This window comes from Filicampus tigris, chromosome 11, assembly GCF_054856515.1.
Source record: "Filicampus tigris isolate MCC_2025a chromosome 11, RoL_Ftig_1.0, whole genome shotgun sequence".
Lineage (NCBI taxonomy): Eukaryota > Metazoa > Chordata > Actinopteri > Syngnathiformes > Syngnathidae > Filicampus > Filicampus tigris.
The window spans coordinates 8,556,567-8,569,822 of record NC_141227.1 but is presented as its reverse complement, the minus strand read 5'-3'; the positions used below and the strand labels follow the sequence as shown (position 1 = coordinate 8,569,822).

The 13,256-nt window shown below is 39.9% G+C and overlaps 2 protein-coding genes across 2 annotated transcripts; both read left to right on the top strand.

Moving 5' to 3' along the window:
• Nucleotides 1-1,941: 1,941 nt before the first annotated feature.
• atoh7 (atonal bHLH transcription factor 7) lies at nt 1,942-2,524 on the top strand. The gene has a single exon (XM_086044750.1). It carries the CDS (start codon nt 2,096-2,098, stop codon nt 2,522-2,524), a length of 429 nt encoding a protein of 142 aa, XP_085900876.1. The 5' UTR covers nt 1,942-2,095.
• A 3,175-nt stretch (nt 2,525-5,699) lies between these two features.
• On the top strand, nt 5,700-13,249 carry pkd2l1 (polycystic kidney disease 2-like 1). The gene is made up of 15 exons (XM_086044743.1): nt 5,700-5,973; nt 6,160-6,273; nt 7,626-7,753; nt 7,841-8,094; nt 8,971-9,195; nt 9,265-9,493; nt 9,570-9,740; nt 9,819-10,000; nt 10,078-10,198; nt 10,279-10,377; nt 10,462-10,583; nt 10,663-10,780; nt 10,909-11,042; nt 11,128-11,266; nt 12,503-13,249. The coding sequence occupies exons 1-15, from the start codon at nt 5,700-5,702 to the stop codon at nt 12,614-12,616; spliced, it is 2,424 nt and encodes an 807-aa protein (XP_085900869.1). The 3' UTR covers nt 12,617-13,249.
• Nucleotides 13,250-13,256: the final 7 nt, after the last annotated feature.

Sequence of the window (13,256 nt, the reverse complement as noted above, 5' to 3'; positions counted from 1 at the left end):
TCCCTGACCCAATAGCAGAGACAGCCATTATACTCGGCCTCCACAGTGATTAATCATTCAAAACCAAGCCTGGAGTTGGTCCATCCAGAGCGAGGCCCAAAACACAAAGCATCACTCCACAAATACAGCAGCAGCAAATTTGCACATTGATAGGAGTGGAAATTGAAAAGTTAGATTTCAAGTAAAGTTATGAAGTTAGCATGCCACATATTCTAATGGGAATCTATACTACAAAATTATATTTAACTCATTCACTGCCATTGACGAATTGACTTGTCTTTTCACAGTCCAGCCATTCACTCCCAGGAACTTATTTATATATTTTTTCAAACATTAGGGTAAAAGAGGGTCTGAAAATGTCTGTGGCAGTGAATGAGTTTGAAAAAACCCAATAATAATAATAATTTTATTTCATGGCTGGATAATCAAACATTATCACTGCACAAATCCCCACACCTGCACTTAAAAAAAACAGCATACATGAATAATTAAAACAATTAACAATGAATTAAAACAAGTCAAACAATTTTTTTTTATGTTCTTTTTTTTGTTACATCTGACTCGATATAAACGATTCCATGGAGTTCTGGAAAAGCTATCCCTGCCTAACAGAAATCCAACAAAATTCTCTGTGAAAACTGGCATCGAATTGTTGGGGGAATTTACACCACTGGTCATTTCTTACAAAAACAGACTCTAAAAGGGCTGACATTGAAGCATGTTGCAGCTACATGACATTGTAGATTTCATAAATGTATTGCCCCTAATTCCATATTTGGTGTAACCAGATGGTAAAGAGGAGAGACAAATGATTCTGTCCGTCCCTTTTTTTTCTCGGATCGGTACACAGATCAATTATTTATTTCCCATCTCCATCTGTACTTAAGGACATGTATGCCCCCCTCATACTGTACTGTGAATCATTAATTAATGAATCATCGGCTAACACAGAATATCACCTATTACAACTCATAATGTGAATACGAATATTCGACTTTAGCTACACGATGAGCAATATCATTTCCAGGTTTTGGTGCAAAAAGATGCGCACCATCTTGTGCATATTGTTCAAGACCTTTAATCCCCAGATTTTCAGTTAAAATCCCTTCGGGTTAAACAGCACACTTACACTTGTGTGTTGCCTCAGGCTAATCTCAGATTATGCTTCTCATCACATGGAGACCAGATACACAAATAGTGAAAGGAGATTTGAGGGCATTTGTAGCATGATACTACTTAGTTAGCCATGTCAACAAAAACTTTTCAGAAAGCTTAGTGATAGATTTATTTGTGAAAAATCTGCAGTATGTTGCATGGGCAAGAAACCAAATTTGGGTTATTGAAATAAAATAATGACAATAAAATATATTTTCTAATTTTTTTTAAATATAATTTAAAAAATGATGAAGAACAAATTTATCCTATAATAAAGTAATTGTCCTGTCTCTAATTTCTCAAAATTTTCAGACAGAAAGCATATATCACTTGAATCCTTGAAGATAAAATAGTTACTCTGGTTTTAATCAATGTTTTACATAAATATTAAAAGATCTAAACAAATGTTGTTGTCAGCGTTATAAAGTTTGTTCGCAGCATTAGTTGTGCAAGCAGATGGTAGACTTTGGTGTTTGTGACACATGGCACAGAGTGAAGACTCGGCCAGAAAGCCCAACCCAAGATAATTGGAATTTCATTATGCTTTTTTGTTTGTGTGCGTGTATGTGTGTGCGCGTATATACTTTACATGCATGTGTGTGTATGTGCTGAGAGTGGGTGCTAAGGAGTCTGTTGCATGTGTGTGTGTGTGTGTGGGGGGGGGGGGGGGGGGGTAGAGGGCAAGGGGGGCACTCCACCTGCTGCCACCTGTTCATCTGCTGTATGCCTTATAAAAGCTGCTCCCTTCTCTGGAGCACAGACACCTTAGACTCTTCAGACTGTCCACTTCCTGGAGGTTGAACTATTTGATGCTCAAAACAAAGGACAAACAACTTGGAGCTCAGACAATCAGAGACCACCGAGGACCCATCACAAGAGACCTGTTTGAACTTGGGTCTTTGTAACTTTTTGTTCCCGGTTCAGTTCTTCAACCCAAAAGATGAAGCCTCGCCGGTCGAGCTGCGCAGACTCGGGATCGGAATCCTCGGAAGCGGACCCCCAAAGCCCGGAGAAATACGAGTCCGCCATGCGGCGGAGGATGGCCGCCAATGCCAGAGAGAGGAAGAGGATGCAGGGCTTGAACACGGCCTTCGACCGTTTACGAAAGGTGGTGCCGCAGTGGGGTCAAGACAAGAAACTGTCCAAGTATGAAACCCTGCAGATGGCTCTCAGCTACATCATGGCGCTCAACCGGATCCTGACGGACACCAAGAGGCACAACAATGCGCATATGCAGTGGGTGGACTTGCAGTTGGACTGTCCGCAGCCCGACAACTATCAGTACCTCATGAGGTACGACTCCACGGGGCAGGACTATATCAACTCCTCGTTCTCTTATCAGTTCGACGGGCATCAGCTCAACGCATGAAATAAATATATAAATAATCTGCCGTCTGGCGTGTAAAACAGTCATGTTGTCGGTGGCAATGTGAAACCTTTTTTTTCTCCAATTACGGAGACAGTAAATACATTTGTATTGATTTATTCCTTCGAATTATCTTCGTTTGACAATCAAAAGGCTTCTTTTTTTTAAGTCTTTGGATATATTTTTGCTATTGAGCAGATTCTTCAATACATAGTAAAGAGAGTCATGTAGTGTCATTAAAATGACCATTAGATGCATTTGTGTATTTACAGTATAGCTGTTTTTAATATACAGCCTGGAAATTTGGTGCAATTTTAGTCAATTCAGAGAATCCTAGGTATTTGTTGCATAGTGAACGTGAATATGTAACTATTGTTGGGCTGAAAAATCAACTTGCCATATGTTGTTTTTCACATGCTCAATTATAGTTTGGCGTTGAGAATAAATCATATTTTCTATCAAATAATATCTGATTTTCCTTCATTGTCTTCTATTATTATTATCAGTAGTAGTAGTAGTATACAATTACGAATCTACTTTTAGGAGGACATTTTTGCGTTGATCAATTGACAATATTCATTCAGTATCATCTGGAAATAATTGTTTAACAGTACATATCGCCAAACAAACACAAACGTTTCAGGATAGAAGATGGTGGTTTTTATTTTTCATCCACTAGCACTGGAATTTCAGTTCCCCCGCTTAATAAGCTCATACATCTGTTATCACTTATTTGTGTGCCACTAAAAACGTCTTTATTGTGCGCGTGTGACGAGCTTGGCTCACCAGTAATGGTCGGCCACGTCCACTTTCTCAGCACCCTGACATCTTCCTTTTGTTCACAGCTTCTGTGCGCCGAGATAACAGAATCGTACGTCAGTAGTGAGAAAAACAAGAATACTATCTTTACGCAGCAAAAACTCAGACCAAAATAGTATCTCTAGTTATCGTTGTCATTGGCATGCTGGTTATTATTTGAAATAAAATATATTTTGGATTTGTACTTAAAGCCTCATGCAGAACAACGCACGGTTGTTTACTGCTGGAGCAGCACTACAGATTTAAATGGCAATCATGGCCCATTGTCAAGTGATTGTCACAGATTTGAAAAGTTTGAATGGTGGCACAAGCCAGAGCAGATTAAGGAAGCCTCTGAGCAAGATGCCGGCCTGGCTTCAGCGGGGGAGCAGAAATTAAACACCATTGTGTGCTAATGGCTGTGTGTAATCGCTTAGTTCAGAGTCGCTGAAGCGTGAGCGTCCAGAGCTGGACCCAAACACTATCTGCTTCAAAAATAAGATACATACAGCAGCAGTGGCTTAACTGTAACTCCCAACCGCCGCTAGACTATTGGGTTTTTCAAACTGATTTGATTTGGATAAGGCGTACGAAACCACGTGGCCTATTGCTCTTAAATGACACGGAACATAACATGCATGTGACGGGAGCCGCGAGGGGCATTTCATTTTGGCACCAGAAGCTGGACGTGGCAAACACTGATACAGATGGTCATAATGACTCATTGGCCACATTGAATGTTTGCATACCTAATAAACGCTTTCTGACAGTTGGCATGTCAAAAATGAATAGACGATAGAGTCAAAAGTGCGTGTCAGTGACACTGCAATTACACTCTTCATTAATTCAGTCACCGGCGGCGAACAGTTGGCAGCGGGGAAAAATAGAATCAACGTACAACTCATTGATTCCCTCACGAGGAGCACATTATTGCATGAGTTGGTAATCAGCGGTGACAACAATGTGCTCAGCAGGACAGTAATTGAGAGGACTGAACCACAAAACAATGTTGCATATTAAACTACCAGATTATTGGCAAGACTACACTTGCAAGACATTTAACGGGATGACATGGTTACAATGCACACTTTGAAATTGTTTTTAAATAATACATTGACAAGTGTGTTTGTGTACAATACAGAATGTCAAAAGAAAGTAGCAAAAGACTAAGCTATTGTGTCAAGAGGTAGGTGAGAATATCTGGGTTTAACTACAGAATGTATAGCATTTTATAAGGAGATGCCTTATTGTGTTAGCTCTAGCAGCTTTGTTTGACTTATATTTTAATTTACATTATTATTGCAACTGAGCTGTATGCTGCTGAGAAGTGTAACATTTTGCCCCTCTTGTGTCGCTTCTATTGCTGAATACAGAAAACCTATAGGGGAAGTCAACCCCTCCCCCTTTTTTTTTTAAAAAACAATAATATGTTCTATGCAGTCCTGCTAGCCTAAACATGACATTGTGATTGATATTATGTTTTTGGAAAAATGAGTTAAGCAGTAAAATCCACCTGTTTTTGATTCATCTCAGGGCGTGGCCATTTTGCTGTCGACTGAAAATGACATCACAGTTGCTCAGGTAACAACCAATCATGGCTCAGCTTCAGAAAACTGGTGTGCTGTGATTGGTCGTTACCTGAGCCTTGAACAACTCTGATGTTATTTTCAGTTGACAGAAAGTGGCAAAACGGCCGCCCCCTGATATGGCTAAAAACGGGGGGATTTTGCTGCTTCACCCATATCCCACATACACCCCATTAACCAGAATGCTGTGTTTAGACTAGTGGAGGTGCATAGAACATATTATTGTAAAGATTTTTTGGGGGGGTGGGGGGGGGGTTGACTTCCTATTTAAATGTATTATTAACCTCTTTCAATATGGTGCAGTCCAGTTATACACCACTAAAATTAACATCCACATAATAAATAAATTACAATTACTGCGATAGTGCCCCCGCCACTCCCTCAAAAAAGCAATACTTGTAACTGCCACAATTTTGTATAGTGCTCCCATTTTATACGATTGTGTTTGTATAGGTCAAGATCAGTGCAACAAGTTCTTTGAGGTCATAATGCCTAGTTATCCAACTAGTCAGCCCTAAAGAATTGTATTCTTGCTATTTTCCACCGGGGTGCCAAGTAATGCACATTTTTCATTTGTCAAGATTTGTGAAATCCATATATAAGCCACCATCATGCTGCCACCTCAATTTCCCAAGGAGTTCAAATCTGATGACAACAAACGCTCCCGCCGAGGGATCGGCAGCTCCTCCCTCCACAACGCTTACGTCACCTGCCGCTTATAACAATCTGACAGCGCAGGTGTTCCAAAAACTGCCGCATCTGCCCCGCTTGACTTTCCTCTCTGATCCTGCACCATGAAGAGTCTGAACAACCGCGCCGACAGCCACCTGTCCAGCCAGGTGGAATGTGAGTTGGAAAACCTGGGTTCATGGGTGAACCAGGGCTACATTGGCAACTCACCGCCCTTGCCCCGAGTTGTGAGCACAGTCTACAACCCACAGCCCCACTTCCAGGGTTCCATGGAGAGCATGTACAACGTGGACATCCCACGCCCGTTCCCAGAGGAGCCACACACGGCTGATAAAATTCTGTTGAAGGAACGCGGAGGCTGCTGCTCTTTCATTAAAGGTAGGCATATTCCTCACTTGGCTGGTTCTACTCTAAATATCCAAACGTGACACTCATCTAGGAATACAAATGTTTTCAAGACAATGATCGCTCCCAAATGTATGCTAATCTTTGTCTTTTAGTTTTATTGATTCAAAAACACAACTATTTTCTTCTTTTTTTTTTCTCCCTCAACATTCTTGGTAGGATTGTGGGGTACGACACTGACTGAGAACACCTCGAACAACCGGGAACTGTTTGTACGCACAACTCTACGGGAGTTAATGGTCTATCTGGTCTTTTTGGTGGATATTTGTCTTTGTAAGTAATCAGAGCAATAGAATGACTGAGTGTGCCTGAAATGTGATTATAGGACATGTGAAATGTGAATGGAAACTATAATGTAGTTAGATTTAGGTGCATACAAGTAATGACTAACTTGTTTCCATCCAGCATGTTGACATTAATTTTTAACCCAAAATTTCCCAAACATCAATCAATGGTCAAGTTGTGATACACCAAAAAAAGAATACAATGTGTAATGTTGTCCATGAACCTTTTATAGGGAATGTGTTGACTAGTTCAGACGTTCAAAAATTTTAATACAGCAATGCAATTACTACAAGATTTGAACCTTATTTTACCCCCAAAATGTATAATTGTAACAAATATTTCATTATAACAATTTTGGACAAATCTTCTCATCTATGGCATGAGCAAGAGTGTACTTGTGGTACTTTAAACCCACCCACCTGCACGATCTAAAGATACTCTACCTTTACAATTGATTTATGAATGATTATGTTATTAGTTATGAATGTTTCATTTAAAAATGTTTATTATTCTGGTTGTAGTTTGCAGTGATTGTGAACTTCACTGCATCATACTGAGAGCCATTTGTAATATTTTGATTGCCTCAATTTACTACACAAGAGAGTCAATATTTTGGTGAGGTGGCAATATTGATATTACCATGTTGGGTGGTATACATATAATTAGAAATTGAAAATTAGAATAAGAAATTGTCATTATATCATAACAGGGGAAGCATGTAGTAAATCGCTGTGAGACAATAAAAAAATGGAACCTAAAATGGTTCCTTGATTATGAATAAAGGTTTAAGTGTTCTAAAATGACTTGTGAATTGGCGCAGAAACAAAACAAAAAAACAAGAAAAAAAACAAAAAAAACAATTGAGAGCGCGAGTGAAAGTGTATCAAGGGAATTGGGACATTTAGCTTGCCATAAAAAGTCCTCCACCAAACTCCTGCTTTGATGCCTCCCCATCCCACCACCTGAAAGCTTTTGTCAAGCCAACCATTAGCCGTCAAAGGGACATGACCACAACCCGTTTGCCTTTTAGCGATAAGAGCATTTGGCCTCTTCCATTGTTTCTTTCTTTGTCCGTGTTACACTGACATTGTTTGATGAGGCTATTTGCGTCAGACTGGCGTGCTCTCTCCTCAAACAAATTACAACCTCTAATCTGGATCCATCTGATGGTTGCAACAAATACGTCCAAAGAACAAGCGTCCAATGATGGTTTATGTGTGTCCTGCCTTTGACATGTCTTATCTTGGGAGCACCGAATGGAGCAATGTTTAAGGCGAGCCTGAGCAAAGCCAGATAGGACAGTGTTAAGCCGTTAACGATATGTCCATGTTGTCTTTCAGTGACGTACGGTATGACGAGCTCAAGCACCTACTATTACACTAAAGCCATGACTGACCTGTTTGTGAATACAGCCGGAGAAAGTGGGGTTAAGTTTCAGTCCATTAGCACCATGGGAGATTTCTGGACTGTGAGTATTTGGCCATGTGGATTTCTTCCATTTTCCAACAAGCAATTGGGGTATTTTGACGATTTCAACTTGTTTCTGTATAAATAGTTTGCTCAGGAACCATTATTAGATGGCCTCTACTGGACTAAATGGTACAATAACCAGTCCCTGGACAGTGGAGATCAGTCCTTCATCTATTATGAGAACATGTTGCTGGGAGTTCCCAGGATGAGGCAGATCAAGATCAAGAACAACTCCTGCAAAGTTCACAAAGACTTCCAGGATGAGATCACAGGATGTTACGATGTCTACAATGAGAAGAAGGAGGATGACATCAACTTTGGACTAATCAACGGCACAGCGTAAGTAAAGTTATGACGTGTCACTGTCACAGATTGTCCGCGTTGCTCTTTTTTCAGTGGCGGCTTGCCAATAGAAGCCTTTGGATAAGACTAAATAAAACTGAAACAATAAAATAAATAAACTAGTAATTATACTGTATACTAGATAAATATCGAATGTTTGGGTGCACAAGTACATAAACTCAATTTAAATACAAAAATCCTGACACCATGAGGCTGAAATTACTTAATATCTGTCAAGCCACAATAGTTGGAGACGATTGGAGAGTGGAGGAGGTATTAAAGGGGAAGTCAACGCAAACATTGTTTTTCAAGAATATGTTGTATGCAAGCCTATTGGTTGAAACAGGGCATTCTGAGAAAAATTGCATTTGTGGAATAAGTGTTAATCCACTCGTTTTTAGTCATCTCTAGGGGCGGCCATTTTGTCTTCTGTCGACTGAAAATGACATCACAACTGCTCGCAACGACCAATCACGGCTGACCTGTTTTCTGAATCTGAGCCGTGATTGGTCGTTGTGAGCAGCTGTGATGTCATTTTCAGTCAACAGAAGACAAAATGGCCGCCCCCAGAGATGGCTAAAAACGAGTGCATTTGGCTGCTTGATTTATATTCCACAAACCCAAAATTATTCAAAATGCCGTGTTTCAATTAGTGGGCCTGCTGGGAACACACATTCTTGAAAAAAATATGTTTGGGTTGACTAACACTTTAAGTCACTCAGTGAAGTCGCTTAAGACAACACCTACAGGGAGGACAACGTACGAGCAGAAGCTTGATGTGAAAAAGCGGCCATGTGACCAGCCGACCTACAAAATCAACCAGCTGTCCCTTCTTTAAATATTTACTCTATGGGTGGTGTCGTGCCTCTGCAGATGGAGCTACCACACTGAGAAAGTGATCAAGGGTTCCTCGCATTGGGGTCTACTGACCACCTACAGCGGAGCCGGATACTACCAGGACCTGGGTCGAACCAAAGACGAAAGCACAGTTCTACTAAGGGAGCTGGAGGAGAATCTTTGGCTGGACCGAGGAACCAGGGCCATCTTCATCGACTTCTCCACTTACAATGCAAACATCAACATGTTCTGTGTCATCAGGTACAGACTGAAATCCAAATTGCTTGATTAGTATCCCAATTTGTGTTTTTGACGCCAGTCTGTTGACAGGTTGGTAGTGGAGTTCCCGGCCACTGGCGGAGCTATTCCTTCCTACCAGATAAGAACAGTCAAACTGATTCGCTACATCAACTACTGGGACTACTTCATCCTGGGTTGTGAGATGGTCTTCTGTTTATTCATCCTCTACTATGTGGTGGAGGAGATTCTTGAGCTTCGGATACACAAGTTCTCCTACTTCAAAAGCATCTGGAACATACTTGACATAGTGGTCATACTTGTAAGGACATGTCGTTCGGAGGATTTGTTCCACGTTTCGATAAGCTTCAAACGATTAACACGTTTGTCATTTCCAGCTCGCCATTGTTGCCATTGTATTCAATATTTTCCGTACAGTCAAAGTGGACAAGTTGCTTGGCAAATTGTTGGACCAACCGGAAATCTATGCTGACTTTGAGTTTCTGGCGTTCTGGCAAACACAATACAACAATATGAACGCAGTCAACTTGTTCTTTGCATGGATCAAGGTAAAATACTTCCTTTTCCCAATCTCAACTTTGACATTTGCCACCATTCAAAATAGTGCGCCCTCTTCTTGTCTGTAGGTGTTCAAGTACATTAGTTTCAATAAGACCATGACCCAGCTGTCCTCCACGCTTGGTCGCTGTGCCAAAGACATTGTAGGGTTTGCCATAATGTTCTTCATCGTGTTCTTCGCGTACGCTCAACTTGGATATTTGCTGTTTGGTACAGAGGTGGAAACCTTCAGCACCTTTGTCAAGTGCATGTAAGAGATTTCCAAAACAGCAGTATAACTTGAATCCGTGTTGCGCCTGAAATAACCTTTCTATCTTTTTCCTGCAGCTTCACCCAGTTCAGGATTATTCTCGGGGACTTTGATTATGACGCAATTGATCGCGCAAACAGAGTCCTTGGACCAATTTATTTTGTCACCTACGTTTTCTTCGTTTTCTTTGTCCTGCTAGTAAGCCACCCTGCGACGCAAGTCATTTGAAAGTCACAAAACATTGTATGTGTCGAGCTTACCGTTTCATATCTCTTCAGAACATGTTTCTTGCCATCATAAATGACACATATTCTGAGGTGAAAGAGGAGCTATCGTCCCAAAAAGATGAGCTCCAAATCAGCGACATCATCAAACAGGTAACAGAAAGCACCGTGATGTAGCAATGTTGTGCATTTAACATTTCAATAGGATCTCACATGGTCTGGATTACTTCCAATCAGAGTTACATGAAGACCTTCATGAAGCTGAAACTTAAAAATGAGAAAATATCAGATGTTCAGAGAGCTCTACGCGCTGGATCTGGCGAAATTGAATTCAAGGATTTTAGAGAGACTTTAAAAGAGTAAGTGGAAAAGATAAAGATTGCATCTTGTTATGCCAAAGTTTCCAACAGAATCCTCACCACTCTGATGATGTCGCAGGATGGGACATGCTGATCATGAAATTTCCGCAGCTTTCTCACAGTTTGACCGTGACGGGAATTACATTCTAGATGAGGATGAACAGGAAAAGATGAAAACAGAGCTGGAGGAAAAGAGGGTTTGTAAAGTAGCATGCTTTGACCTCCACAACATTTTAAACATTCTAACATCTTGCTTTCTTGTGTACTTTAGCAAAGGTCTACAGACAAATTCCAATCAAGCTTTTCAATTTTTACATGTTCGCAGGATGCCCTTGCTGCTGAACTCAACAATCTTGGAATGAATTATGGCAAAGAATTAGAGCAAAAGCCTCCAGTGATCTTAAGTGACCAAAAGAGCAACTCTGGTCACACATTTATGGACCGAGAACAGTTTCTAAGGTCACATTTCTTCCCTGCAAAAATCGGTAAAAATGTCACCCGTCATTAAGCAAGTCGATTCACCTTCTCTCCCTGTTGATTGCAGATTGAGCAGGCAGGTTCTCCACCTTGAAAGTGCCATGTCTGGCATTACAGTGAAGATTGAGTTGATTTTGAAGAAAATTGGGATAGAGGACATAACTGAACTAAATAAAATCAATGGGAAGACGGTGACCAATCATATCGTGAGTATAAGCATCCAGAGCAGATGTGGCACCCACCTACTTTGGGGCCAAAATCGCACAAGTCGAATCCCCAATAAATTTCAAGCTAGATGAATCAAGTACGGTACTATTACTTAGTTTAAGCAAGTCATTAGTCAAGTCAAACAATCTTGCTCAGTTAACTTACAACAATAGGCTATATTGGCATGACAATACTGGATAATGCATTTTTTCACCAATCTAAACTAACTAAAAAAAAAAAGTACATTTACAATAAAATTATAATAAAAGTTAAATTAACTTAGTGTGAAATAAAATTAATATATGCAGTAATTATTCTTTTTCAGAGAAAACCATTCGTTGTTTTTGCTAACATTGCTAACAGTTTTTCTAAACTAGTAAATAAGTATTGTATGCATTTTCTCTCTTTTTTTTATAACTGTATACTGTACCTACTTTTGCACCCCCCTGTATGTAACATTGTTACTCTGAGAAACATTCACATATATATATGTATATATATTCATTGAATATATGAATTCATTGTTCGTTATGAAACATTAAGTAACCCAATATATAATTGTCATTTGAGGTTATTTAAAAAACATACTGTAGTGTGGTGCAGAAAAAACCTGCCAAAAACAGAAAGTAAACTGTTAAATTTGCTACACATAAATCACTCTGCTCCGACTAGATCCCCCAACTATTAGTTCCATGGGCTAATTATGTCAACAAGCACCACAGTAAATAGTACCGTAACTATAACTTACCTTTAGGAATAAGTCGATATGCATGCGTAGACGGTTGAGGAGGAAAGACAACTTATTGTTGGCGATAGAGTTGTCATCAGAAAAACTGATGACTGTTCCTAAGTCAGATATTCAAAACTCGAAGACATCCTGTATGGGGAAAGGTTCTGGATATGCATGCATTTTATTTCATGAAACGCTGCCTGTGTATAGTATGATAAACAATGATCTCTCGGAGCGGTTTCAAGCATGCAAATATGGGATAACAAGTGCTGGGCAATTTTACAAAAAAATTGAGCGTCCCTTATTCGTCATCCATCCGCAGCGTGGGTAAAACTCCGTCATCCGCCTTTTTTTCAGGGGGTAAAATAATAGTACCCGCCTATAGGCCGGTCCACCTCTGAGTTTAAACGGGCTTCCGCCAGCAAGCTTCAATAGCAGCGCGAATCTTGATGCAAATACGACTGGCATATCAGTGATTTTTTTTTTTTCTGATTACCCCATGCAGGCGGATAAAAACGCCTCAGACGGCAGTATCCTGGTTTGTGTGGACCGAGGGACAAAGTCTACGCTGCCATCAGGGAGAATTTGCACCATTCCCACATATGACTGTCATATGTGATAAAACCTTGAGATGAGACAATGGGATGTGTTCCATTGGGGATGAAGAACGAGTTACAGATCAAATATTTTAATGCTTTAAAAGTAATTTCTCTTCACTGAAAATGTCCTCCAAGATTAACTTTCATTTCAACATATAAATCTTCAACACTTCGGTGCGTTTGAGCTTTGACCGGTCAAGTTTCACTGAAAGATGTAAATAATGTAAGCATTTTTAAAATTTGCTTTCTAGACATCAGCAGTAGAGCTAAAGAGGAAATTTTCAAGCTCAAAAATGTAGACAAACTGCAGTGTTAAGTGTTGTAGATTCCATCTGAATATAAAACTACATATTAAAAGTGTTGTGTACGATATAGCTAAATAGACTGTTGTGCAACACAGTATAACTGATTATTAAATGCCTAAAATCTGGCTAAGTTATAGTTGCTAAATGGTTTATGAACACAGTTATTTTTCCATTTACTCAAAGGTTGTCAACTTCTTTGCGCAGTATGGTGAAGTGTGAATAATGGTTTTAAATGTAAATGTGCAATAAAAGGGTTTGATAATTATTCACGTCTGTCCTGGTTTTGAGCTGCAAATGCGCAAAAACAAGTGAGCAAAGCGTGTTGGTTAGATGCAAAATGCAGTTAAATACGTGT

Bases quoted from the DNA above. Each gene is read 5' to 3' on its own strand.
- atoh7 (XM_086044750.1), top strand. From the start codon at position 2,096: ATGAAGCCTCGCCGGTCGAGCTGCGCAGACTCGGGATCGGAATCCTCG.
- pkd2l1 (XM_086044743.1), top strand. From the start codon at position 5,700: ATGAAGAGTCTGAACAACCGCGCCGACAGCCACCTGTCCAGCCAGGTG. The intron at 9,741-9,818 runs GTAAAATACTTC...TCTTGTCTGTAG, and splicing joins TGTTCTTTGCATGGATCAAG to GTGTTCAAGTACATTAGTTT. The intron at 11,043-11,127 runs GTCACATTTCTT...TGTTGATTGCAG, and splicing joins GACCGAGAACAGTTTCTAAG to ATTGAGCAGGCAGGTTCTCC.